Source organism: Phycodurus eques, chromosome 16 (assembly GCF_024500275.1).
Source record: "Phycodurus eques isolate BA_2022a chromosome 16, UOR_Pequ_1.1, whole genome shotgun sequence".
In the NCBI taxonomy this organism is placed as follows: domain Eukaryota; kingdom Metazoa; phylum Chordata; class Actinopteri; order Syngnathiformes; family Syngnathidae; genus Phycodurus; species Phycodurus eques.
Genome location: NC_084540.1, coordinates 22,384,149 through 22,411,212, shown reverse-complemented (window position 1 = coordinate 22,411,212; position 27,064 = coordinate 22,384,149). Strand labels below are relative to the sequence as shown.

The following is a 27,064-nucleotide window of genomic DNA, read 5'->3' as shown; positions in this document are numbered from 1 at the left end:
GCAACAGAGGATTGTGCTAGTTTTTCTTCCACACGTCTCAGACGGCCAATGAAACAGTATGTATTCATTAAAAAAAATACATGAATACATGATATTTGAATAAACACAGGAAAATGGAAATAAAAAATAAATATGTCAATACATAAAACCTACTTCAAAATGTTGGAATACTTAAATATTTCATGACACATATTTATTTATTTAATATGTTGTTCATTTAATGATATATTGATTGATTTAATTTTGTCACTCTTTGTCCTCCGTGGTACTGTATTTGGGACCAGACCCCCATCGAATTATTTTGAAGCGATATCGCGAGAGTTGTGCACGAAGCCCCCCCCTGTAGGACGCGAACACCGCGGGGCAGTGTGTGGCCCAAGTGGGGAGAGTGGGTGTTCATGTTCGGCCTGATGTCATGAGGCGGAACGGGAGGCACGGCTAGCGGCGGCGGGTACACGGCTGGGAGGCGTAATGACAACCGCGGTGCCATTTTGACGCTCACTTTTCGGACCTTTAACGGCGTGTTGTGGACTTGAATACGCCCGTGTCCCACCACCGCTCCATGGAAGAAGAACACGGAGCGGGGAGGAGTGAGCCTGCTCGGCTAACAAACTGACGGAGAACCAGGGGAGCCGAGACGGTGATGAGCTCTCGTTAGCTACGGTGACTTCGGGGGACAACGAAACCCAACGGATACTACTGCTCCGCTTCTCAGGCGTCTCGGTTAGTGTGTGAAATGCTGTCGTGGTCTCCGCCTTCGAGCAGCCTACGGGCCGAATCTGGGAAGTAGCTAGCTCCAGCTGCGCCCGATGCGTCCGAGCGACAACACAAGCGCTTTAGCCGCGAGCTATTGTTTGACGTGCGGCGCATTTGAGATGTGATGCTTTGGCGTGGAGAAGGGCGCTGAAACATTGCTGCGAAAAAAATGGGAAGCACAACAGCGGGGCTCCCGCTGTGGTGGTAGAAGGGGGCGAGGTTAGACCGACAACAGCCGGCTCACTGTGTCCCTCTCCCCGGGGTCAGACTTGGACAACGGCCGCCACATTTCCCCCCCTCTAATCCCTGCCTCCCTCCCCACCGTCGTCATTGACAGCCTCGCTGGATGAAGGAGAAAATATGGATAAGCTGACCATCATTTCAGGGTGCCTGTTTCTGGCGGCGGATATCTTTGCAATCGCCAGCATTGCAAACCCAGACTGGATCAACACTGGCGAGTCAGCAGGTAAATGGAGCTTCAGTTAGTCCTGTTTCTCTTAGAGCTGCAGGTGCATTTATCAGCAGATATACAATGACAAGCGCTAAAAAGTCCTTCCGCAGAATTGTGTTTTCTTTTCATCTATGTGCAGTTTGATGCCCCATACAGAAGTGCTTCTCAAACTTTTACCACCTAAAAAGAATACTTAGTTCTCCCAGTACCACCATCATTCAATTAACACGTAAAGAACAATAGAATTTTTGTTTGCCTTAATAAATGTTTAAAACAATGAGTTCTTAAAATATTGCATGCAAATGTATTGAACTTTAGTTAAATAGTCCAACTGAATTGTACTAAGGCGAGATTCCACAAGTGTTATCCATGCATTCATTCTGTACCGCTTGATCCTCACATGCATACCATATTGTGAGAATCAATCAATGTGGCAACTTCCTAAACATGAACATCTGCTTTCAGGTCCTCAACAACTCTTAAAGATGAAATGTAAATATATTCGACTGCGAGTGGCAGTATCATGCTGCCAAAATGAATGTCTTTGACTTCTTGATTCAGGTTTTCCATGTTTTTTGAAACATTTTATCATTAAATGAAGTACCGTATACTTTATGTTCATCCTATGCATTTTAATTGTATTTTTTAATTGTCTTTTTACATTTACTAATGTATGTCCGTAGTGCATTCAATGGAAATGAGTTCTATATCCAAACATTTCAAAATGATACGTTTTCGAGCTGTGCTTGTGATACCGTGAACCCACAATATTTTTGCTCACGGTTATCATACCGTCAGTCTGATATGGGCCTCTGCCTAGCCACAACCCTAATCAGAATATGATACCATATTGGCTTCTTTAGACAGCAAACTGGTTGAGACCAAATCGACAGCGCATCATCAGCCAAGTCTCTTTTGCCTCAGTTGCATAAATCAACTCAATTGCACACACACAGGCCACATTCTTATTACTCAATGAATCGATTCTTATGCCCATCCCTAATGCTCCAAAGCTTGTTGTTTTAGTTTAGTTTTGTCCTGAGCGATTTATTTTGAACAGAAGCTTATGTGGCATTCAAGCGGCTGTCCTGAAAACGTGCTGGTTCTCTTGATAGACAGCTGTGTGTCTTTGTTCCCGCTACAGGATGACAGCTTAGCAACTGGGTCAGCGAGGGTTCATCGTCAACAAACACGCATTCCGCAACGCATTAACGCCACAGAATTAGCAATTTTGCATGTAATGAATTACGGGATGCAAGTTAATGGTGATGGATCATGGCTGCCATGCTGTTCGCTTTATTGTCCCGCAGCCAAAATAGACGACCATACAGTGTTGTAAGGCGACGTGGGTGTCGAGTAGTGACCAACTTCCTCTGTCTGACTGTTTCAGATGTCACTTCCTTATCTCTATGATCATTGTGTCGGGCTGATTTGGATGTGCTTTGTGCGTTGGATGACTGTAAAGACAAGTGCAGACAAATGAACAAGCGTCCAAATGACTGTTTTCCACTCGTTATGTGCATGTTCTAGGCCAAAGTGTTTGTGCCAGCACTGACACTGATTGTAGTTTCTTTTAGGTTTAATAAGCAAACACCTGCGTTGGACAGTTAGTCACTTTTAATCATACAAGTAGTAATTGCACAATGGTTAGGCTTACTCTATCGAAAGAATTGACGGACATTTTTTTAAATATGACTTGAAAAAAAATCATTTTATTTTAAAACAAAATCCTATTTCCATTCCAGGACGCTAGTTAACATTCGATTTGTTTGTATTTAGAAACAATTGTTTCCTAATAATAAAAAATGAATGACATAGTTCCCTGGTCAAGTTCGTAAAACCTTTTCACGGTATACGCAATTTTTTAAGTAACATTTTAACATTCTTAGTTAAATACTGCATATTAAAACTTAAAAACCACCAAATGTGTAGTCTCCTTAATTTGTCGTGACACAGTTAAAAACGTGTTACGGTACAAGTGCTTGGGAGGTCTTCAAATCGTTAGCCTAATAGCATAATTGCGTAGGTCATTTTTAACTTAACTGTACTTCTATCCTAAGTCGCAAAAAGGGTGATTTCTGGTTCTGCGGTCGTCATCAAATTTCTCTTTTTTTCATCAAAACTCAATGAAAAAGTAAAACCTCCTTGTGGAGTTTATCTTTGAGAGGTTCACTGAACTGAAGCGAAGATTTGTCACGCACTGATGCACACAACCTGCTCGGAAGTCATTTGCATACAGAAACACAGTTTAAGGATCTGAAGCCTGGCACACTTCACCTTTTAGTTCAGATATTTATTACAATCGCTTATATGACGTTATGAGCATAATTAGTTAGTTTTTAGCCTTTTACAATCTTTAGTAATCAATAGTCGAACATGGGTCGGTTTCACCCTAAACTGGTTTCTGAACAAAAAGTGGAGAAAACATGTCAAGCAGAACAGTGACTTTGACGCTGGTACTGTATTTTTTTTTTTTGTGACACCTCAGACAATAAAACAACAAAACAAGACTGAGAGGACTTTTGATGGCGTAATAATGTAATTTACACACATACAATTAAAGAACACGCCGTGAAGGACACTGACTCATTGTATGGCTCGTGTTGAACATCGGTGGCTTTTTCACATGGTGTTCCTTATTCACTTCATGAACTGCATCATCATTTCTCACGATGGCGACACGCACTCTAAACTACCTACCGTGACAGTCTTCCTTTGTACCACGCATATACATACTCTGTTTGATTCTCAGGTGCCCAAACTTGTCCAACTTCCAACTCGTTGGGATTTATTAGTCATTACAGTGGTTTGCAAAGCTGAATTTCACAGACAAGCTGGGCGAGACCCTCTTCCACAGCAGTGAATGAGTTAAGAATCACTCGACTGTTAACATAAATAAGCAGATGTATCACTTTCAGTATACTTTAATGGAGGGAAAGGAAAATTTGATCAAAACCAGACATTTTCTTGTACACTTTGAGGAATACAGTTCAAGATTCTTATCAGATAAGTACCTGGTACCACTGAATGAGACCGGAGCCACTCTATCACGCTCAAGAGTTGGATCCATATGATTCCATAATATATTGTAATTAAAATGAGCCAAAACGCTGGGGGGAAAAAAATGAAATGTGAAGCTCAAAATGTCTCTGTGATCCTCAAAGCGTCATACAGCGAATCAACATACAGTCCAGCAGAAACACGTCAGATGAGAACGGGTGCAGTGAATGACCACAAAGACGTGTAGAGCCTTGACATTGCCCTCACGTCAGCGTGATATCCTCGGGCAATAACACTTGAGGCTGATTTCCTGTGCTGAGCCTTTGTTGCTGCAGTCTGCAGACAGAAAAGTGTGATTCTTGGCAGCGCCGCTGAACAACTGCCCTCCATACTCTCCACTTAATATGGATGTCATTCTCCAGAGCCTCAGTAACCTCTGAATCATTCTGTACACCCATCTGAAAACTGCTAAATCATATCCAATCTTATCCTTACGTTACGACCCGAGACCAGTGATGGATTCTTACAAGAAGCGAAATACGACGCTGTTTTCGTACGTTTCGTTGTTTCATTTCTGGCACTTCATTCCCCCCCCCAAGTTATCCTCACCAGCCTCTTTTAACCACTCACCATCTTTCCTGTTGTTTATGGAAGTAGTGTGAATTCTGTTGGCTGAATCCTAACACAGGATGGGCATGAGAAATGGATTTGTTCCAACCAACGCAGTTTAATCAATTTAATGCTCCTATCAACAAGTTGATTACGTGTACTCGAAGCATATAAGCGAGGTATAATAGATTTCCCTACCTTGCAGCGACTGGCAGTGGATAGGTTACAATGAATGCAGGCCCAACTCATTCGCTGCATAATTACGCAGAAGTCGATATCGAACCGAATGTGAAAAAGGAAGAGAGCATTGTTTGGTGGAAATGAAACGGATATGCAATGCCATAAATACCTCGAGTACAAATTGAAAAGTGTAAAAGTGAAGAGGGGGATGCCAGTACATCCTTCTGGCCTGAACTTTGGTACGAATTAAGTGACATTAATTATATACAAGGAGCCCTGAAAAAATAGGACTGTATATCATGGTACTTAAAAAAATGCACAGTAATAACATAATTAAATGCAATGTGAAGAAGTAAACAATTTGTGCATCATGATTTCACGCCTTCATTGTCCTTCTGGGCTACGCACCTTGACGACCAGGGGGCAGTATAATGCATGCATACGTATGAAGATGGTCGAAACTGCTCAGGAAGCTACACTACTATTAGTCGTTTTCCCAGACGATAGAGAGAATGCCTTTGAGGATTGTCATATTGTGTTGGGGCACTGTGTTGCTTCAAATATCCGTTGGTTAAAGACAACAAGACAGAACTCTCATGCAAGTTCCGTTAGCCTATTCATGGCGTTTTGCGTTGTGTGTTAGCATCAAGCTAGCGGCATTTCATTAGACAAATTTATGTGGTGTTTGGTTAAATAAACAACGTGTAATTCTCTTGCTTCGGTGTGTATTTTGAAACGGAAAACTGCAGCCTTGACTAGTAAAGAGGCTTGAGATACCTTCACAATCTAATCTTTACAATCAATTAATCCATCATGATGCCCATCCCTAGCTTCGACTCTCTTTGCTTGAAATGAAAGATGCTCTTCAGCTGCCAGTGACTTGACAACTTTAATAGAAAAGAGTTCATTTGTACATTTTGCAGTCCATCAAACTGTAGTTTTAAAGGCGCATCCCTCACAACGATTCATTTTTAAATTAGAAAGTTTATGGTAGTTAAATTTCTGTCATGCTTGCATTTGGATGCTGTGCTTGAAAGACTGCAATGCTTGATATGAAGGCAAAAGTTATTCAGTGGCCTAGTGCACATTGGTTTACTGAACCCATTTCCTAAAAGTAATATTTGTAATGCTAGTTTGCAAATGCTGTGATTCATAACAAACACCTTTCAAGGGCATTTCTTCCAAATCTAAGTAAGTGTGTGTCAAGACCCTGGAAAAGAGATGTTTTTCATGAACTTTTAAGGTTTATTTACCATTTTAAGAGAACGTATGAACAAATATGGGCTTCATTTGTGCTCTAGGGTCGTTGGACGCTGTTAAAGCCCCGAGCAGTAGCAAGAAACAGCTTCTGGCTGCTCTTCTTTCTGCCCACCACGCATTTCAGAAGCCCGTTTGACTCATCCCTCCAGAGTTTGCGAACAGCAGTGCCCTCAATGCCCCGCTAATGATAGCATCGCCGTGCTGAGGACGGGCAGTTACGCAGTCATTTCCTCTCATTTGGACCGACGCATGGAAAGTGGCTCATTGTTATCCATGTGAGTTCATTGCAGGCCAGAAGGGCACAGTAGAGGTGCGAAAGTTAGCAGGCCTTATCATTGAAAAGTGTCTGTAAACAAGCCACAGGGAAGTAATGCAGGCAATGTCTGCTACCTAATGGGCGTACATTTTGTCGGTTCTGGATGTTAAAAGCTCGAGGCGTGTACATGCGACACCGTGTGAACATTGTGTTCGGATCACTAAGAGTGGTTGAAGCTCTTTCTCACCTTTTCCGTGTAGGTTTTTATTTTCTCGGGCGTTCATTTTAATACACATTTGACCCACATCTTGTCTCAGAGCTGAGTGAATGTCAACGTAAATCCAGGAAGAACTAGAAACTGTAGCTCGCAGTCGCAGAATAACTGAAGCTATTTAAGGAAACACATGGGAGATCTTTGTAACTGGAGAAGGTAACACAAGTAGGATGGAATGAGTAATCGATTAATTAATGATCAAGAATTCAGCTGATTGTGCAGAAGCAACTGAAACAAACTTCCGTTCACTGCTGGTCTGTTACTGTTTGTTTTTGTAGTGTTCACAATGGTAGAGTGATGCATAGAGCTTTCATTCTATTGTATCAATACTGTGCTGTGATACAGATAATGATAGGATACGTTGCAATTTTGATATTTTTGTTCAAACATGAACAGTAATGCTTGACTTAAGCAGGTTACACGCATACCAACAATCTGGGGGGAAAAAATGAACATTTTCACTGCCTTGCAATCAAAGTCAGCAAAAAACAAATTTCGGATGTCTCCAAGATTATCCTGAGTGATTATCCTGTGGTGTGGGGTGTGTTAAAAGTGTTTTTCTTTTTCCCCCAGATCTGCCCGGCATACTTTGCAAGTGACTGCTTGAGGCACCGGTGCTTGTTTGTACGTGGACCCACAACCAGTTGTTTTCAGGGAGGCATCTGTGTTGTTAATGCCAAAACGTGTGATTGGCAATCAGCTCAACCTCAAGTGTGTGATGTTGGTCATGTTGATTACATCACGAACTATAAGAGCAGTAAGTCATGTGTGGGGTCTCTCACATTTAAAAAATCCTTGTTTCAAATCGGTAAGGGGGAGTTTGTTTCTCAGAACATAGGCAGACTTGTACAAACTCTGTGTAAATAAACATTGCAGTGAAGCACTACAAAAAAGGGTATATCCTGTCACAACACACTCAGACTTTGCTGATCTGAAAACCCTACATTTTGCACTGAAAAAGTTGTAACCGCAACAGGCTGCTTGTTTTCTGTGGCGTGGTCCATGTAGAATGTTACGCATCTGCCCTCTGGTTGGCAGACATTCCACCGAGAGCCCGTGAAACAGCAGGATACCCAGAGATCTTGGGGAAGTGGTGGTGCCATGAAGTCCTATCTTTTCCTGTTCTCAGCCCAAGTTGGCCACGCTCACCTCCTGTTCTCCAACATGGCCAAGGTTACTCTGTAATAGAAGGGTGACTTTAGAAATAGCCTGTGAGTCATCTAGGTGCCGTTTTTGTCTTTGGCCGTGACCTCCATTTTCTTCCCCCATGGAGTTATTATATAAGTGTTCTGCTGAATGACAAGGGAATTACCATGGCAATAAGACATGCTCTAAGGCAGAACTTCCCCTTGCTGTCGTATTTAGCTCAAATTGAACCATACGATTTGTGTTACTTTAGAACCACTGGCATGTTTTGAATGGGCTGATTAGAGGTTGTGTTTTGCTGTTGCAGTAAAAGTCGGGCTATCGCTGGGTTTATACAAGGGGCAGGATTTCCTCTCGACCGCCAGAACCCACCACACCCCTGGGGTGACAATGGCTCTTTCCAAAATGGACGTCACACACATATATGTTTCCGTCCTTCAGTCTATGGTTGGCATTTTGATGGATTCAAATCAATTTGATTGGCAGGTAGTAAGGAACAGTTGTTTTTACCACCATCACTGTCTAATCATTTTAGACTACCAGAGCTTAGTAGTTTTCCACTACCAGAGCCTGCAATTGCAGTGTCCAGATGACACTATGAGAACCATTTTAAACTTTTTTTGTTTGACTGACTGTACTGCCTAATTGTAATCAATGCCAGACAATTGCATGGGTTTACACAGTGGAGCAGCAGCGGCACCCCATTATTTGTCTACATTTGGTAATTACGTGTGACGGCTAACCCACTGATTGAAAGCACGAGCAGGCATCAAGTAAGCACTTTACTAATCTGCTTTTGCTTAGTCAGGTAGAAATTCCCTTGAGGCACAGCCTAATTGAATTCCGCCGTCTAGGGTGGCTGCACCAGTGCCAGTGAAGCAGGTTCCTGCTCTGACTGCTGACACTTTGCCGTGACGCCGCTCTTCCTCATTTCGCTACCCAAGGCTATACATTTGTCGCTCTGTCTGATCCGATATGGTAATCATGTCCAGTATACTCGCGTCATGTTGCAGTGTGCTTTGTGATGCTAGATGTGCAAAAAGTCAACAGATTGATTGCAGTTCTAAGGGTTGTCGGTTAAAGTCGGTGTGGGAGAAACCTTCAAGGGTCAATGTTTGATTGACAATATATAATATATAATACAATAGCCACTTATACACTGCCTTTCCGCAAAATCGGCGCATCAGAGGTAGGGCGAGCATTTATTTGCCTGTTTTTTTCAGACAGAACTCGCTGTAGCGGGACATTCCTGTGGACTTTAAACAGCTTTAAATCGAACAGTGATTTTAAAATTGGATCGGCAAATTTGGTGTGTTAGTTAAGCTTTTTTCACCTCAAGCAGATGGCAAATACGAAGCTTTTTCTTACACAGCAGCACTTTGAAACAGTAATCCATGCCTTTATTACGTCTCGGCTGGATTACTGTAATGCACTTTACTTTGGAGTCAGCCAGCCCTCCCTCAAACCTCTTCAGTTGATTCAAAATGCTGCAGCTCACCTCTTAACTGGAACACAAGAGTGAGCACATAACTCCTATTCTGGCATCTGCCTGTGCATTTTAATATTAAGATTCTGCTGTTTGTTGTCAAATCTCAAAATGGCCTCGCCCCGCTTTACCGCTCAGAGCGGCTCCACCCCTACCCTCCTGCCTGGTGCCTCAGGTTAGCTGACCAGCTCCTCCTGGAGGTACCAGAGTCCATGCAGAAGCTCAGAGGGGTTCAGACTTTATATATGTAAATTATGTTATGTTCAATTGTCTTACATTTTATGTTAGATTTTTACGTAGCACTTTGTTTCAGCTGCGATTATTTTTTAAGAGCTCTATAAATCAAACAGAATTGAGTTGAGTTCATGAGTTTTTCCGGCTTCCCGCTATCCCGTTTATGCCTCTGACACTACGTCTGGAACTGGCAAATTTGCTCGTCAACTTTAACACCCGTTCCATATCGGTGCCTTTCACGCAGGACAGCAACCTGGGGAAAACGCTGTGAAAAAGCTGGCTTTCATTTTCAATGTGAAAGGAGTTTAAAAAGGAGCAATTCAGGCCCAACTAACAAACTTTGCTGCTTTACAAACGTAAAGAATTTGAAGAGTGCAAAAGCTTGGTGCAGGACCGTTTTGCACAGCCCAAAAATACACCTACAACAACAATTGGTATGACTGGCGTGAGGTTGTCAGACTTCATTTTGATACCTTTGGTTGAAACGTTTGAACCTCAGTTTGCACTGATTTCTATTGGCCATCTTGTTCTTTTGTTTGTTTAAATAAGTCAGCTAGTGTAAATTGATAAGAGAATTGTTGCAATATAATTTATTCTTGGAACTACAATGCCTTCTATCACAGTAATGTCAATACAAACCAGAGTTTTACAACCTTTCCTGCTGCTGAACCAAATTACAAATGTGATTCCCCCTGGCACCCATATATATACCGGAGATTTATGATATACTGCCATTGTATTTAGCTGGGGTACATAACAATTAATAATAATGAAAGGCTGATATGAACAATGCACAAGTCATCAGTAATTGATTGTTTCCCAAGCTGTCCTGCTGTACAATGGAGAATGTATGAGCAAGTCAGTCTTTCTGGCACTGGTATAATTAGAGCCAGTGTTGTGGAGAAGGACATCACCTCACCTCAGCAGTCCAATTTAAGAAGCCTTTCCATTCCTGCTTGGCCTGTGCCGTGCTTTGTCGAGTTGGTCTTTGGTCTTCTCTCTAAGGTTCATGTCATTATTCTAGACACAAATTCCCTGAAATTGTCGCTGCGTGGCTACAGTGTGACACTGTCCTATTTTAACTTCCCTTGCTTATTTTCCCCTGAGTTATAGTCAGCCCAGAGGTTACTGATGTGAGATGGACTTTGGGCCGGTATAATGTCCATGGATAGATCGTCAAATACTGTATTTCTGTAAAAACTTGGTCGTGCCTCAATTATTCACCGGGTGTCCATGATGACACTCTGCAAGCTAAAGTTTGAATGTAAACGAACAACAGCAGTCTACACGCAGCCATAAGTCCGTCTGTTGGCGAGTAACACACATACAGAAAGAAAGGTTCAAGTTCCCCATTCAGTCTCTCTCTGACTTCATTTTAGCCTGGGCTCTCGTCCTTCTCCATATCTCCCCCAAGATGCATTCCTTGCCGAGTGAATGCCGGCCGGTTCTATGTCAGGGCGCAGCTCCTTGCGCTTGTATTCGCTTCAAAACTCACATATTGACAGTTTTTGTGCTCATTTTACAAAGCCCTGAGACGCCAAAAGATGGTGGAGGAATTATCCTCAATGAAGTATATTGAAATAATACTGTATATGTTGACTGGAAAAACGAGCTTTGTATGTTGGGGAGGAGCTAAGTTTAGCCTGGGTTGTTAGTGGAGGTTAGGATAGTCTTCACTGCGTGTGCATTTTATTTTATTTTTTTCAAAAATCCAATCAATCTGTAAGCCATGCATTTTTTTGGGTGATGATGTGGTCCAAAAATGGCACACCCGTAAAAGATGGACCTCCCTGCCCATCTGCAGTTGCCCTGGCCACTATTTGCAGAAATTTTGATAGCTCAGCTGAACTGAATCCAAATGCAATTTCTCCTTCCAGGTGCCCTCACGGTCGGTCTAGTCCGGCAATGTCAGACCATCCACGGAAGGGACCGGACCTGCATCCCTCCACGGTTGCCCCCTGAGTGGGTCACTACGCTTTTCTTCATCATCATGGGCATCATCTCCCTCACCGTCACCTGCGGACTCCTGGTGGCATCACACTGGCGCCGAGAGGCCACTAAATACGCCCGCTGGATTGCCTTCACTGGCAGTAAGTGAGCTCCACAATGAGAGTTAATTTCGCTTTGCTGGACTCGCTGTCAGCATATTCTCCCCGAAACATTCACCGCTTTGCTTCGTCTCAGTGAATCCGCCATGACAGTATATTCCCACACAGTATTTTTTGGCTTCTTCGAATTTATTGCACTATGCTCTTCTTCTAAGTCTGCCATATAGAAGAGAACAGTGTTATTTATTATATTTAACCCGTGTGCTCCCTGCAGCTGAATAATCCAAAAGGCATTTTTTTTCCCACTTCTGTGTAAGATACTGTGGTCTTCTCCATTTGTTTCGTTTGAACAGTACCACTCGTTGTTTTGTCAACAGAATTGTAGAATAGATGAGCTTCTCCATCTCATTCTTTGACAGGGCCGCATTCATGAGGCTGTGTGGGAGTTGGAAAGTCGCTCAGCTGAGAGAATAGACAGCCGCGAGCACGTTTACACAGATGACGCCACGGCATACTGTAGCCTTGGATGCGTTGTTAGATTGCCGGATGCGTTTTATAATGCTGACTTCTGTGTTTGGCTGTTTCGACAAGCACATGCTCCCTCCCTTGTGATTTACATGTCAGATGAAAAGCTGATTCAGATTCTTTCACCCCCCCCCCCCCCCCCCCCCCCCCCAAGAATTCCATCTAAAACAGTAAAATATCTATGTTCAGTGACCACATTTGTGTCCTCGGGTAAATCCGCAGACTTTTTTTTTTTTTTTTTTTTTTTTCTTTCCTCCCCCCAGATCGAGTACAAGTACTTACATTTGAGTACTCGTCAGTACCACATACCGATATTTGATAATGCCATTACATCTTGCAGTTGTGATGAAAATGTGTTTCTTTAAATCAGAGATTGAATAACATCTAGAACAAAAAAATCCACCACAATCATAACTGAAATAACGTGAAACTGGTGAGCCTTGGATGTGCTGAAATGTACCAAGAAAAGAACACTGCTGTGGGCTCATTTCTGTTCTGGGACTGCTTTGTTAAATCTGGCACATGATGTCTTGAACCTGTGTTGGGTGGAAATAAACCTCAAGCGAACAAGAGATTCTGGAGGGTGGTTGCAGTTGTAGGTCTAGGGTCTTCCCAACAGGATAAAGACACAGACACATAGCTAATAAAATAAATAAGAATGGCTAAGAACAAAACATGGACAATTTTGAAGAATCCTGATGTAAATACTGGTGGACATCTGTGAAAGGAGCTGGAACATCAAGTCTGCAGAAGGCACTCTTCAAACCTGAAAGCTTGGAGTACTTTCCCCATGAATAGTGAGATTTGACTATAGATTTTTTGTAGTCAACGCCATTGTGATGAAAGTTGAGTCGAAGTTGATTAATCTATGGTGTCATTGATATTTCTTTCGGGACAGCAAAGGGCTCTTCAAACATTTTTTGTGTCACTGACCGGTTTTAAGTGAAGACATATTTTGACAAATGGGATTAGAAAACAAATAAAAACAAATGATCAAAAATCCAACTCACCATAATGCTGAATATAGATGTTGTAATTAGTGGGAGCCTGCATGTTTCTCTTTAACGGGCCGGCCGGTCTCAGCTTGTGTGCCTTTCATCTCCCCCGTCTGCGACCGTCGTCCAATTTGTTCTTACAAAGTTGAACACAGTTGTTGTCTACTCTTTATTGGACATAACGTTTTGATGTCGATGCAGAGTTGTAAAGTCAACTAATGAGTTTAACCCCAAGTGTTTACCTTAATGTTTCTCCACACAGCCGACGTTGCTCCTATGTACTGTATACAGATACAATATGTCAGGCAGGTGAAGTGGTATAGGTGTTGTAGTATCAGTGTTTTTACCAGTATGAATACAGACGTATGTAATGTCCCTAGTTTGTATCCAAACAATTACACCCAGTAGAGTAAAAAGCAAGCTGTTGCCATGGCAATCATGAGCCATTGCCATGCTGCAAGTGGTCAAACGAGACATGAGATGTATTAATAGAGTACTACAATTGTTTCCTCGCAACATTAAAGCATGGAAATCATAAGCGGTTAAATGAGAAAAAGAAAACTGCTGCAATATATTTTTGTGGGGAACAAAAAGTACAAAGATAGAGTTGCTCAGTCAACATTCTATTTTAGGCTTCAGAGGGATGAGGAGGTAGATGTGTTTTTTTGTCCTTTCAAGGTTGCTGAGCTTGTGCTGTGATGATGAGCATCACACCTTTTGGCCACTGAACATGAGAAGGAGAAAGAGGGATTTCAGAGGGATGATAAAAAGATTAAATTGACAGTCCTCACCCTGAGCACCAGCTGTGTTACTTGGCCAATTGGCAGAAAAAACGATCACTGCAAATTAGGCTGGATGCAACCTAGATAGCCTAATGTAATATAATATGACACTTACTAATTACTGGAATTTGAGCGCTAGAGAGAGAAACCTGAAGAGACTCGTTAACCTTTGCACCGGTACTCTAATTAAAACACCATCAAGCGATTCAGGTCAGTCTGGTTCGCTATCGTAAGATTGGGTGGAGAAAATCCTGATCTAACTTGAACAAAGGAGACGTGACTCGGAGGAGTAGGCATGTCCCGATCCGATCTTGAAGATCGAAAAGGAGTTCAATGTCAAGAAGAAAAACAACGATCGAATCGGACTGGAATTAAAATGTCCAATTTTACTATTCTTATACAATCAGTCCATTCCATGTACCGCTCCAGTACTGGACGGTGTGCAAGTGCCCTCGTGATCACAACAGGTTGCTAAGGCGCTAACATAGTAGCAAGGAGGAAGAGTAAATGTTGCTTGCTTAAAATCCTTTATTGACACTCCAGTTGAAGTTCACTGTAAAACTAAATGCAAATGGAAAAAGAATTACACCTATTGAATGTTCAAATACATCACAGACTTAGTTTCTTTCTTCTTTTTTGTTCACAAAAATTGCTAGCTCGAAGCTAACACACAATGAACAAAAAACACCATTGACAAGCTAACGAAAATTAGTTTCGAAATTGTGGCACTTATATCTCTCAAAATAAATAATATTGGTACACAAACGCTGTATAAACACGTACAAAAAGGCAATATAAGAATAGTCACTGGCATATATTCTTCCAACTGTGAAAAACGAGTTATAATAATGATAACAATATTCGATCGTGACTTCTACTTTCTTTGTTACTGCAATTGTGTATGTCATTGCATGTACCACAGTGCCCCTCAAAGGTCAAGATGTGCACAGCAGTTACTTTATGTACCCTATTAGTTAATAATAAATGGGTCCGTTTTTCCTCTATGTACTGTTGCTGATTATTGTTCTCAGTTTGAGTAATACTGTATCACTTCATCAAGCCTTTTCTAACATTCCATACTACAAAATAAGTAAATGATGTATGATTATGGCTGAAAGTGGAAAGTGGATCGAACTCAAGGCTGCAATATTGGTATCGGATCGAAAGTGAAAAAGTTGGATTGGGACATCCCTGCGGAGCAGTGTTGGGTGCAGAAAGTTTCTGTAAACAAGCGAGACAGGCGACAAAATTCCTCTTCACGTCGTAATCCACCATATATTTTTAGAATTTGCCTTTGAAAGTCGTAATTGTCTTTCAACCAATCAACCGAGAGCAGAGGGTCATGCTCCGCCCTATACCCCGAACATTACCGTAGTACTGGGAACCGTACCCCATTGAAAGAGTGCCGAAAAGTGACTCGGAGAGTTGTAGTCCCGCACCAATGGAATCGTACTGCTTCCTGGGTGCAAGTTACCAGGATGCAACCTCCCAATGCAGCAGAAATAGACCCAAATAGAATAGAAAACAATGTGTTTTGTCAGTGATTCTCAAAGTGTGGTACTCCCTATAGTCATACGTAAAGAATCACTGAACTAAATATCAAAACTGCGTAATGTTACTGTGGCTTGAACCTTTTTTTTTTTTTTACCCACTACAGTACATTTAAGTACAGTTCAGTTGTAGTTTTAACCACAATACATTTACATTTAATCTTTTAGAACGGTTTGTTTTCAAGTCATCATTTTACGTGTGTGCAATACATTTTAATTGTTACAAAGTCTAATTATTAAATAATGCCTTTTATCAATGAATATTTAACCAATACTACTGTATTGTAATATCAGTCAAGACTTTTTATGAGGTGGTATTTAAAGTAAAAGGTTTGAGCAGCACCGGGTTAAATTAATCCGGTAGAAAGTCGACGAGTTGGCGATGCAGGTGGGCCAAGCAGGTGATTAAGGAGGTCAGTAGGTGGCCAGTCTAGCTAATAGTTGAACTGGGCTCTCAGCCACTAGTACTGAATGGAAAGCTTTGTGTGACCCACAGCAACTATTTGAGTGTTTCTCTTGGGTGTTTTCTCTTGGGTGTGACCTGTGGGAGTGGAGTGGCACTAATATTCTTACCAATCAACAGTAAATGCTTGCATTGCCTTAACAGTTACTGATTATGTGTCCCCAACATTGTTTTCCCTGAAGAAATATAACCCAGACGAGACATTTTATCATTAGCTCGGTCGATTGGACCTTTACATTCTTCCCCAATCTATTCATCAAATGCATATTTATATCGCCACTTAGCTCCAGCTCAAACAAATGAGGCCAGATGTTGTTCATTACACCGACCTGTTAGCTTCCCAAAACAATGAATGTGGTTAACGTGGAGCATGTCAGTGCAGAACCATGAGTAAAACGAATGGAAAACACAGGCGGATCAAAAACAGTATGTATGGAATAGGGCTGCATGATATTGGGGGGGGAAATGTTTTTTTTCTGGATATATATTACAATGTAAAAAACAAAAACAAAAATTCAGGGTAACATATTTCTACGTGAAAATCAGCACACATTTATCTTTTGTCCTCTATGTTGTTTGGGCAGTTTATAGTAGTTTTGGTAGAAAATAAATTATGCAAAAAAGTACACCGAGTCATTTGCGTGAAGTCTACCAGTATTTAAATGCACTGTAGTATTGAGTAGGTAACAGTCCAGACATGAAGTTGAAAGAATTTCTTTTCACGCCCAATTATACTGTATTGTCATTACCACATTTCTAACAATACATATTTTTTTAATCAATCTGTTATTTTAAACTCGTGTTTTAATGTAATATGCATTCATATTTCTATATCTGAGTGCATTAGTATAAAATGACACACATTGTTGTATACACCTGAAGTTTGTCTCTTCAGAGTAGCCATAGCTCTCATCCCTCCCTGTCTCATCAAATGCAATCTGTTGCGACGTGCATTAGTGTCATTCTGAAGAGCGATGTGACTGTTGTGCACACGTACATCGTGATGACGATGCTCAGACAATATGTCATGCAAACAGAGTATGGAATCATATTGGTATAGGTTTTGGTGCTGCCACTATCAAGTATTTTTCCAATCAATTATTCCGTCGATCAATGGAGTCAACAACAAAATAATCCTGCGAGGTGCAGGTAAGTATTGTTGTCCACTTGAAGTCGCCATCCTCATTTTAATAATATCTTTAACTGTGCATGTCGGTGGCTTTAAAAGACGGAGCCCGGCCTGGTGAGTGACAAGGGCGTCAGCGAATGACAGTGTAAAGTCGGCCGTTGTGAGCTCAGGTTCGCGCCTGGTTAACCGTTTAACCGTTAGCCAATCTGCGTCTTGAGTGTGCGCTCAGCTCATGTATGAAGGTGCTTTACTACCTGTTTGTGGTTTATTTTGTAATCAAGTTATTCAATTCATCTTTACAGCACCAGTAGGTGGATTAAGCCACTCCACCTGCGACTAGAGCTACTCCTTGTTAGCAGAAGCAGAGATCCTGATCATCCATATTTGTATATTCCTATACGGACAGACCAGCTTACTGTTAATGGTAAAGGGTACAGGCTGCTTTCCTTTTATCAAACCACGGCCAAGAACTCATTGGTGAATATTTCCACTTGAGGAGATCCTAAACTTCCCGCTGAGGACGTTGACATGTTTTTTTTCCGGCAATGTTTCTCTCACTATTTTAAGATCCGTCTTACCTGCTGTAAATATACGGAGCGGAATTGTTCTCTTTTGGAAGCTTGAAACGTGATTACTTTTTTTCATCTTTTAAGCTTGCTGAGGAATTTAAATCTGTTTTTCAGATAGGAAGTGATTTAAAGAGCTTACTTAGTGTCTGTGGAACAACATTTACTGTGAGAATTGAGCTTGAGGATCCAAGTGAGGATTTGAGCTTGATCCAAAACCTAAAAATGTTATTGTGGAGGGAGATGCTGCCTTCGCTTACTTTGAGCAATGTTAACAAAACATAAGCAACATTTTAGAGACGGCAGAGAATTCAAACTTCATGCTTTTGACAGTGATTCATGACAGCGTCCAATCTTCTAATGTAGACAAATGAGCATTATTTCTGCAGTGTACAGAGCTGCCCACAAATGTAAATACCAACTCATATTAGTGCACACTTTCAGAATAAATGGCATTTAGGAGACACTGGTTCAAAACTTGAAAATGAATTTTCTTTTAAAAAAAGATTACAATTGTCAAACCATCTAATTTATTAAAAAATATCTATGTTAAAAATAAACTTTTAAAAATAATGTATTATTTAAAATTTATTGATGAACCTTCCGATTATTTTGCAGATCAAATTAATTTCTTGAAAATCAGTAAATAAAATGAGATAAAATTTATTCTGCTGGCCTTGTTTCTTCCTTTTGTTTAAAGAAACGTGAATTTACATGATCTTTTTTTATATTTTGGGATGAATACATGTACAGGGGCTCACACTGACCCATAACCAATGTCTGTGTACCTAAGAAAATGAACACAAGAGGAGTGTTAAGTGAAAAGAAATTGATTATGAAAAATTGTTTGGATTTTTTCCTGTCGACTCAGAGCAATATTAATTATTCTGCTTATTGCGACACTCGCATTGAAACAGAAATATCAGTTGTCCCCATAGTGGTTTAAGGAATGAATTGACGCTTTACCACTGCGACTGGTACCCCAAGAAATACGTACAGGTCTGATATTTAGGGAGCATTTACTTAACCAATCTGCTCGGCAGGAAAGAGGCGTGTGGCACAAACATTTCAGGCAAAATGGGGTCCTTCTATCTTGCTGTTCCTAAGAAAGTGTCTGATGAATGTGGGTGTTGACCTCTTGATCTGTTTTCTGTGTCGTTCCCCCAGTGATCCTATTCTGCATGGCGGCGCTCATCTTCCCCATAGGCTTCTACATAAACGAGGTGGGAGGCCAGCCGTACAAGCTGCCCAACAACACGGTGGTGGGCTCCTCCTACGTGCTTTTCGTCCTCTCCATCTTCTTCACGATAGTGGGACTGCTGTTCGCCGGCAAAGTTTGCCTCCCGGGCTGAAGTCTGGACCGTGCCCGCCTTTGGACACACCAATTAATTTGTCGGGATTTACGGGACACGCAACGACGGAAAATCTTAACATGACAAACTCTGGGCCGAGATTTTCTGGGACCTGGTGAAGTATTGAACTACTAAATGATGACAATACGTCCATCGGGCGCAAGGGGGCGCGGAGGGGTGCGGGGGAGGCGGGCATCCTGCCACTGTTCATTTCATACATGGGCGCCTCTGTGGTTCTACTGGGAAGGGTGCCGCTGCCATGGCAACTGCAGGGATAGCGGAGGACCACTGAAGGCCTCGACTACCCCCACGCCGCCGCAGCCCGCCGGGCCACGTCGCCCTCGACACACAGCCGCACCGTCAATGATGATCCCCTGTTGCTATTTTTTGGGCCTCTTTGCTATTTCAGTGTTATTTTTTGTTGTTGTTGTTGTACATTTTAATTGTGTTCGCCTTTCGACAGAAGTATTTTCAGTGTGAATGAGGAGGTGCTGGTTTGTCGATCGGGTCGCCGCTCGCCCGTCATCTCACATGACTCCCCGCCTCGACCTGGGAGGTAGGTGGGTGGCGGCCAAGATGCGGAGGTCAGCGCACATACAGCGGCCGCTCTCTGAGGTCACACACACACACGCACCAAAGAGGGGAATGCCACCAAATGCAACAGCTTATATTATCTATGCTCATTTTACACCAAGTACAGTGGTGCCTTGAGAAACAAGTTGAATTCCTTCCTTGACGCTCGTAGTCATCTTTCCCCATTGAAATGAAATGCTATTAATCCGTTCCAGCCTTCCCCCCCCCAAAATACAACACAAAATGTTGTAATATATGTGTGGAAAATAGCACTATGTAATATTATACTTTATAAAAACATACAGTGATCAAGTAATTGATTAGAATTTACAGAATTAAGCATTTTTTGCCACATTTATTGCTTCTATTCAATGGAATTTGTGCTGCTCCTGGTAGGCGAGCCTTAGCCACCTGGGGGCAGTATAATACAGCCATACTGTACATGGAATTGGTCAACACTTCTCAGTAAGCCACAGAGGATAAAGAATATCTGCCTGTGAGTATTGTTTTTGTTTACATGTGTTGCTTTACCATACAGTGTGTTTAAATATTTGTTTCTGAAATGGTTATAACACTGCAACACTGATGCTATTCGTTAGCTCGTCGGTGGCGTTTTGCATTGTTAGTATTAAGCTAAACAGCCTTACCTCAATCAAAGCATTGAGGTTGTTTTGAATACACAATGTGTAATTCTTTGTTTTGTTTAGTTTGACAGTAAACCTGAGCTGGGAGTGGCAACAAATAGCTTGAAGCATCTTTTTTTTTTTTTTTAAACTCTTCACCACTTGCCAATCGGCTCACTTGTATCTCAAGGCACAACTGTCGTGACCCACATTAAAATACAGGAATGTAGTAGGCTGAAGTCTTAATCAGTATATTACAATTTTTTTTATTTGCCACTGGAACATGGTGGGAACATTAACACTGCGCTTGCACTAACACTAAATGATTCAATTAAAATGAATTGCATATAAAAGTGAAATAAAAATTGGACCCAAATGTTAAAAACAAACCGTTCTTAATATTAAATGCAAATGTATTGCACTTAAAAGTTCAATACAACTGAACTGTATAAAGCAGTATTAAAATATAGACGGTATTGACGTGCACTTCTTCTATTTGGTAGCAGTCTTGTTTGTGCAAAGTGCAGCCGCAAGGACGGCGGGCGGATAAGTGTGCTGCTTCAGAGCTGTTGGAAGGGACTCACGCTGCTAAATATAGCGCCGAATATTGACTCCTTTCCACAAAAAAAAGCTGCGGTTGCATAAGGTGAGGAATTGGCTTCTGTGAATGTTGACAATCGGTGGTGTTCTCCTTTAAGGTCACGGACAGGCGAGCGAGCGGGGAGCATCTTTTTGTCCTCTTTTGATATACGGACGGAGGCACAGGGACTGCAGGTCAGGCCGTTCGTGGGGTTGCGCCTCAGTGTGCTGCTCTTGAGCTTTGGGAATGGAACACACGCACACACATTACACAAAGAGAGGTTATGTTTAGTGGAAAAATACCCAACTCGAGGCCCCTGAGCCCAAAGGTGATGTTAACTAATAGAAACAGGATACACAATGTGAATAGGAATTGTTTTGGAATCTTAATACATTAATGGCAGGCTAACGAAAATCACATTTGATACTGTGCGGGGAACTCGTTTATGACATGAGCTTTAAATCACATGAATGGCTATGAGCATCGGTGCTGCTGTTTTGGTTGGCGACATTAATACAAGCCCAACAGTTAACTTTTTAATGTCCGTGTGTGCATCAATAAATTGAGGTGGTTACAGTTACTACCGCCCGGATCCGCATGTGGCGCATGCAGCGGGGGCGCTTATAATGTCAATTTATATAAATTCAGAACAGTTTGTTCACAGACACATTTTCGGAAATACACAACTCACAAAAGGTGTGTTTGGTGTTGAATTTCACTCTTGGTGGGTGGGGAGGCGCTCTTGAGTATGAGAGACATCATTCAAGATTACAACACACACACACACACAACTGAAATGCTCTCATACTCATTACTTACTGCTGATTTTTTTTTTTACACACACTACTGAAGTTTTGCTTACATTTAGTAAAATGCTCTCATACACACTGCAGATTCTTTTTGCACTCACATGCGCAACTGAAATCCTTTCGCACATATTGAAATAAGATGGCACCGTATCCAGAAAAATGCTCATATAATATGCTGAAATTTATGTTATTGCATTTCAGTGTAAGGTATTAGCATTTTCAGTGTGACGTGTCAAAGGATTTCATTTTCGTGTGAGAGCGTTTCATACAAAAGTAAAACACACATACACACAACTGAAACGCTCTCATACACACAACTGAATTATCTCCTGCTCACATAAAACTGAAATCTTTTAACGCGTTATTCTAAAATACACTCATAACATACTGTGCGCTTCACACTTGATATTGAACTGTACTTTTAAAGTACACTCATAAAACGCTCTCATACACACAACTTGAATGAATATTTCTGTATATTCAATGCGCACGTTTCAGTGTAATGAATGAGTGTATTTCAGTATGAGGTATAAAAGGATTTCAGTTGTGTGTGTGAGAGATCAGAAATAAATCATTGTATGCGAGCGCTTCAGTGGTGTATGAGAGCATTTTGTTAGCGTGTGTGAGAGCATTTTAGAGGGCTATATAAGAGGTAATCCTGAATTATATCCCTGAGGCCTTCTCATAATAGAGACCCAAATATTTGTATGGCACTTTTTCACATTTTTTGATGGTGGCCGCTTATTCAATAATTTTTGGGGTTTAAAAAAAAAAAAAAAAAAAGAGAAAATCTGGAGGGAAAAAAAATTCAATACAACTGTATAATGGCCGTCAATTATCCACACATTTTTGCTAATGGCGCCCCGGCCCCGTTCCTATCCCCCGCCAATAGTGGGGGTCCACTGTGCAATCGATTAAAAAGTCAATTTTTTGCAATACGTCGGTTTTGAAGTTGATTACACACCTGTCGACTAATCGGGGCATTTGGAGTCTATTAGCGGTAGGGCTGCTACTTGAGGGAATATACAGTTGGGGTAAATGTTTCTTGCTAAGCAGCCACATCCAACCTTGAGTTTGTTACTGTCCACATTTACATATAAAGTGGGAGCAACTTTCTGTGTGTGTGTGTGTGTGTGTGTGTGTGTGTGTGTGTGTGACAACTTTCGGCAGAGCTCAATCACAAAGTCTTGAGAGTTTTGTATCGGTTTCCCCTCCACACGTATGTTCTCTTTCTCAGTATTGTGCCATGGCCTCTTTTTGTTCGACAATGATGTACAGACACAAAGGCAGGATTTTCTGTATTAGGATGGACTGTGCATTCAACAGTATAGCTAACAGGAATAGTTGCACCACGAATGTGTTCAAAAAACTAAAATGAAAAAAAAAGAAAGAAAAGAGAACTTCTTACCTCATTGTTTGTATTTTTTTCAAATGGTGGCAAAGTGTGCCCTCTTAAAGTGTCTCTTGCCTTGATCGGATGTCTACACATAAAGCCTATGCTCATAGGAAATTATTTATCACTGAATAAAAAAGGAAACTTGCTGTCTGTGTGCGTGTGACTGACTGACTGTCAAACGGTGTGAGTCGTCGTTCTTATTGAGAGAAAGTTGTCCGTCTGATAGACGTGATTTCATGCGTCACTTTTTCACAATTACGTCTCAACCTCGAAAGCCTGGTGCACACGTTGATTTTCGACATCTTAAAATGTGAGCGATCCCACACATGACGAGGAAAGAAATCGCTAATCATGTTTTTTTTTTTTCCCCTGCTTTTATAGTGTGTGGTGTACTCAATGAACCAACGCTAGAAATATACAGTGGGTACGGAAAGTTTTGAGACCCCCTTAAATTTTTCACTCTGTTATATTGCAGATCGGCTGGCGACCGCTTCAGGGTGTACCCCGCCTCTCGCCCGAAGATAGCTGGGATAGGCTCCAGCACGCCCGCAACCCTAGTGAGGAGAAGCGGTACGGAAGATGAATGAATGTTATATTACAGCCATTTGTTAAAATCATTTAATTTAATTTTTTTCCCTGATTAATGTAAACACAGCACCCCATATTGACAGAAAAAAACGTAATTGTTGACATTTTTGCTGATTTATTAAAAAAGAAAAACTGAAATACCACGCAGCCATAAGTATTCAGACCCTTTGCTGTGACACTCATCTATTGAACTCAGGTGCTGTCCATTTCTTCTGATCATCCTTGAGATGGTTCTACACCTTCATTGGAGTCCAGCTGTGTTTGATTATACTGATTGGACTTGATTAGGAAAGCCACACCCCTGTCTATATAAGACCTTATAGTTCACAGTGCATGTCAGAGCAAATGAGAATCATGACGTCAAAGGAAATGCCTGAAGAGCTCACAGACAGAATTGTGGCCAAGGTTACAAAAACATTTCTGCTGCACTTAAGGTTCCTAAGAGCACAGTGGCCTCCATAATCCTTAAGTGGAAGACGTTTGGGACGACCCGAACCCTTCCTAGAGCTGGCCGTCCGGCCAAACTGAGCCATCGGGTGAGAAGCGCCTTGGTGAGAGAGGTAAAGAAGAACCCAAAGATCACTGTGGCTGAGCTCCAGAGATGCAGTCGGGAGATGGGCGAAGTTCTAGAAAGTCAACCATCACTGCAGCCCTCCACCAGTTAGGGCTTTATGGCAGAGTGGCCCGACGGAAGCTGCTCCTGTGCAAGGCACGTGAAAGCCCGCATGGAGTTTGCTAAAAAGAGATGGTGAGAAATAAGATTCTCTGGTCTGATGAGACCAAGGTAGAAATTGTTGACCTTAATTCTAAGCGGTATGTGTGGAGAAAACCAGGCACTGCTAATCATCTGCTCAAATTCAGCCCGATTATCGGTATGTGTGCTCGGCTGAAAGTTGAACATCCCTGAGGAATTCAGTCAAAGTCACACAAAGCGTGCTGAACTTATTCTTACACTTGTACGACCACGTGTCACTTGAAGCACTGCCTGTGCAGTTAATAAAGGTTTGATGATCGTGACAGTTTGATCCTGCAACAGATTATTTCCATTGCCAATGCTTCTTATTGGGAAAATCGAAACTGGCTATCTTAATGCCAACGCACAATTCGAAACACCATAGATGGGCTAACAAAACAAGCGTTAATGTCGCAGTGTTATTACCATGTAAGCATTTCAACACCAATGCTGCAGCCATACACATAGACAGACAATAAATGATATATAAAATTACTTTAAAAAAAATAAAGTTAGTAAGGAAACTAGCACTCTGATGTTGTACTTTATATAAAAAAACATGGAATGTACAGAATCAAACCGTTTGACTTATTTTTTGCTTCAATATACATTGTGCTGCTCCATCTAGTTTGCGTGCCTTGGCCACCTGGGGGCAGTATAATCCAGACACAGGTATATATGAATGAAGGGGGGGTCACTTTTCAGAATGCCGGAGTAATATTAGTTGTTCTACGCAGAGGATAAAGAATACATACCTGTGAGTGTTGTTATATTAACTCTACATGTGTTGCTCAAATGTTTGTGTTGAAATAGCAATTGCTTAAAGGTTTACAACACAGCGGCATTGTTGCTAGTTTTGCTAGCTCGTCTATGGCATTTTCCATTTTTTGTTAGCATTAAGCTAATTAAGATGCCAAACTGTCTTGTTTTCTCTCTTTTATTTTTGATTCAAGGTTCACATTTGAAAGCCTAAATGAACATTTTGATTGTCCTTCAAAACTTTAACATTTTCAATGAGATCAAAGACCAAATCATTTCCACTCCACAGTACCTGCACGGCGGGGGATATTTGGAATTGATGAATGTCTTTTCCTGCATTTCCTCGGCAGTTTTCGCCCAGCTTGTATGTGACCACGATGACGATAATGGTATTTGCCAGGAAGACTCGGAGAACGCTAGACTAGTTGGGCTTGACAGGCTTTCCTGATAGTCTGCCTAATGCGACGTATCTGCACTGACAGATTCCAAAACAGTCCTTGGCATCCAGATGGAGGCAAAATGCGCTTCTGGCCTAAAATAGACACTGCTAAGCCACTAAAAAAAAATCATTGTAACAGAGGCTTCCAATCCCGTTGTACACATTAGTCGACTTAAGGAATTTATTGTTTAATACAATTGACTAGTATTGCTGAGTATAATTAGCAGGTCCATTTAATCTTTGAGCCACCTTCAAGGTGTGTGTGTGTGTTGTTGTTGTTGTAGCACCAGGAGCTGGAGGAGGAAGATGAGGAGAAGGAGGCGTGGGCAGTCTCCCGGCCCGCAGCCCATCCCGCCTGACCGGACGGTGTTTATTTCCGCTCAGCCCCTCAGTGTTTGTTTCCACCAGGGTACGAATGTCTTTTCTGATCGGCCTCCCGTGTTATTTTAAATCAGCCGCTTGGGGGTGAACAGTGTGTGCTGCTGCCAGGATATTCACACACGCACAATAGTGTCAACTCCAATGAAGAGAGAAGCTTGTTTTTTTTTCGTCTTGATTCGACAGATTGTTTAAAAAAAATCTTTCATGCTCTTGAGCTTTTAGCATTCAAATTATTTTATAATGCCTCCTTTGGAACGTTAATCATCATTTCATTTTTTTTTTAATGTTACATAGTCTTTGAGGAACGCTGTGGGAAAAAAGTCACACTTTGTCCTCAAAGTTGATTCATGTTTTCTACCAACCAAAACATTTATAGCATATTACTATATGACTTTAAGGCGCAGATATAGGAGAGATTTTTAATACAGATAATGTTTTACTTCTTTGGACCAAATGTTGACTTTGTCCTTTTATAAAATTGGCTGGGTGAATAATTAGGACAAAATGGGCAGTACTCTCCTCATCCAGCAAATAGCGCTGTGTTGAAAAAAAAAAGCAGATTTTTTTCCTGCAAAACGTTTAAGTACCTCATCATTTTTAGTCCTGTTATCAATCGATCAATCAATCTTGTCACAGTCTGCTATTTCTGTCATGACAGCCAAAGACAGCCAATCACAATTTGTCAGCCACAGTCAGCGACACCTCGCTATTTAAGGCTTTGTTGATGATGCAATCAGTCCCAGAGTGTCCAACAGTCATTCATGCAAGATGCTAAAACATGATCCCGTGAGAGTTCTGCCTTATCACGTATCAAGTCAATGAAGTCTGCTGTCTGTGACTCGCGGATGAAGACAACAGTGAAATCTGAGTCTTTCCTGTGGATTACAGCGCATTGTATTACTTTGGCCCAAGACAAATTACCTATCTTCAAAGCCTCACCCATTCGACTGTAAAGTTGACTGCTCTGTATCCTGGCTTTGAATTGGTCAGTCACAGTTGAGGTTAAGTCTTTATTAAAGTCCTTTACAACTATTCCGGTGGTTCTTTTCACACCTATGGACAATACGTAACATTAATCTTTCTGGAATTGGAAACTTCCCACAGGTGGGCCTGAGCCGAGA

The 27,064-nt window shown here is 41.5% G+C and overlaps 1 protein-coding gene across 3 annotated transcripts; it reads left to right on the top strand.

The window, feature by feature from the left end:
• Nucleotides 1-372: 372 nt before the first annotated feature.
• On the top strand, nt 373-26,093 carry mosmoa (modulator of smoothened a). 3 transcript variants are annotated; one of them, XR_009770117.1, is made up of 4 exons: nt 373-1,222; nt 11,530-11,742; nt 18,878-20,131; nt 25,847-26,093. XR_009770117.1 is itself a non-coding variant. In XM_061701414.1 (3 exons), the coding sequence occupies exons 1-3, from the start codon at nt 1,117-1,119 to the stop codon at nt 19,060-19,062; spliced, it is 504 nt and encodes a 167-aa protein (XP_061557398.1). In that variant the 5' UTR covers nt 373-1,116; the 3' UTR covers nt 19,063-23,189. The 3 variants fall into 3 exon arrangements, 1 of the variants encoding a protein (XP_061557398.1); XR_009770118.1 differs by lacking the exon at nt 25,847-26,093 and adding an exon at nt 23,519-23,552 and having other exon boundaries at nt 18,878-19,618; XM_061701414.1 differs by lacking the exon at nt 25,847-26,093 and having other exon boundaries at nt 18,878-23,189.
• The last annotated feature ends 971 nt before the right edge of the window (nt 26,094-27,064 follow it).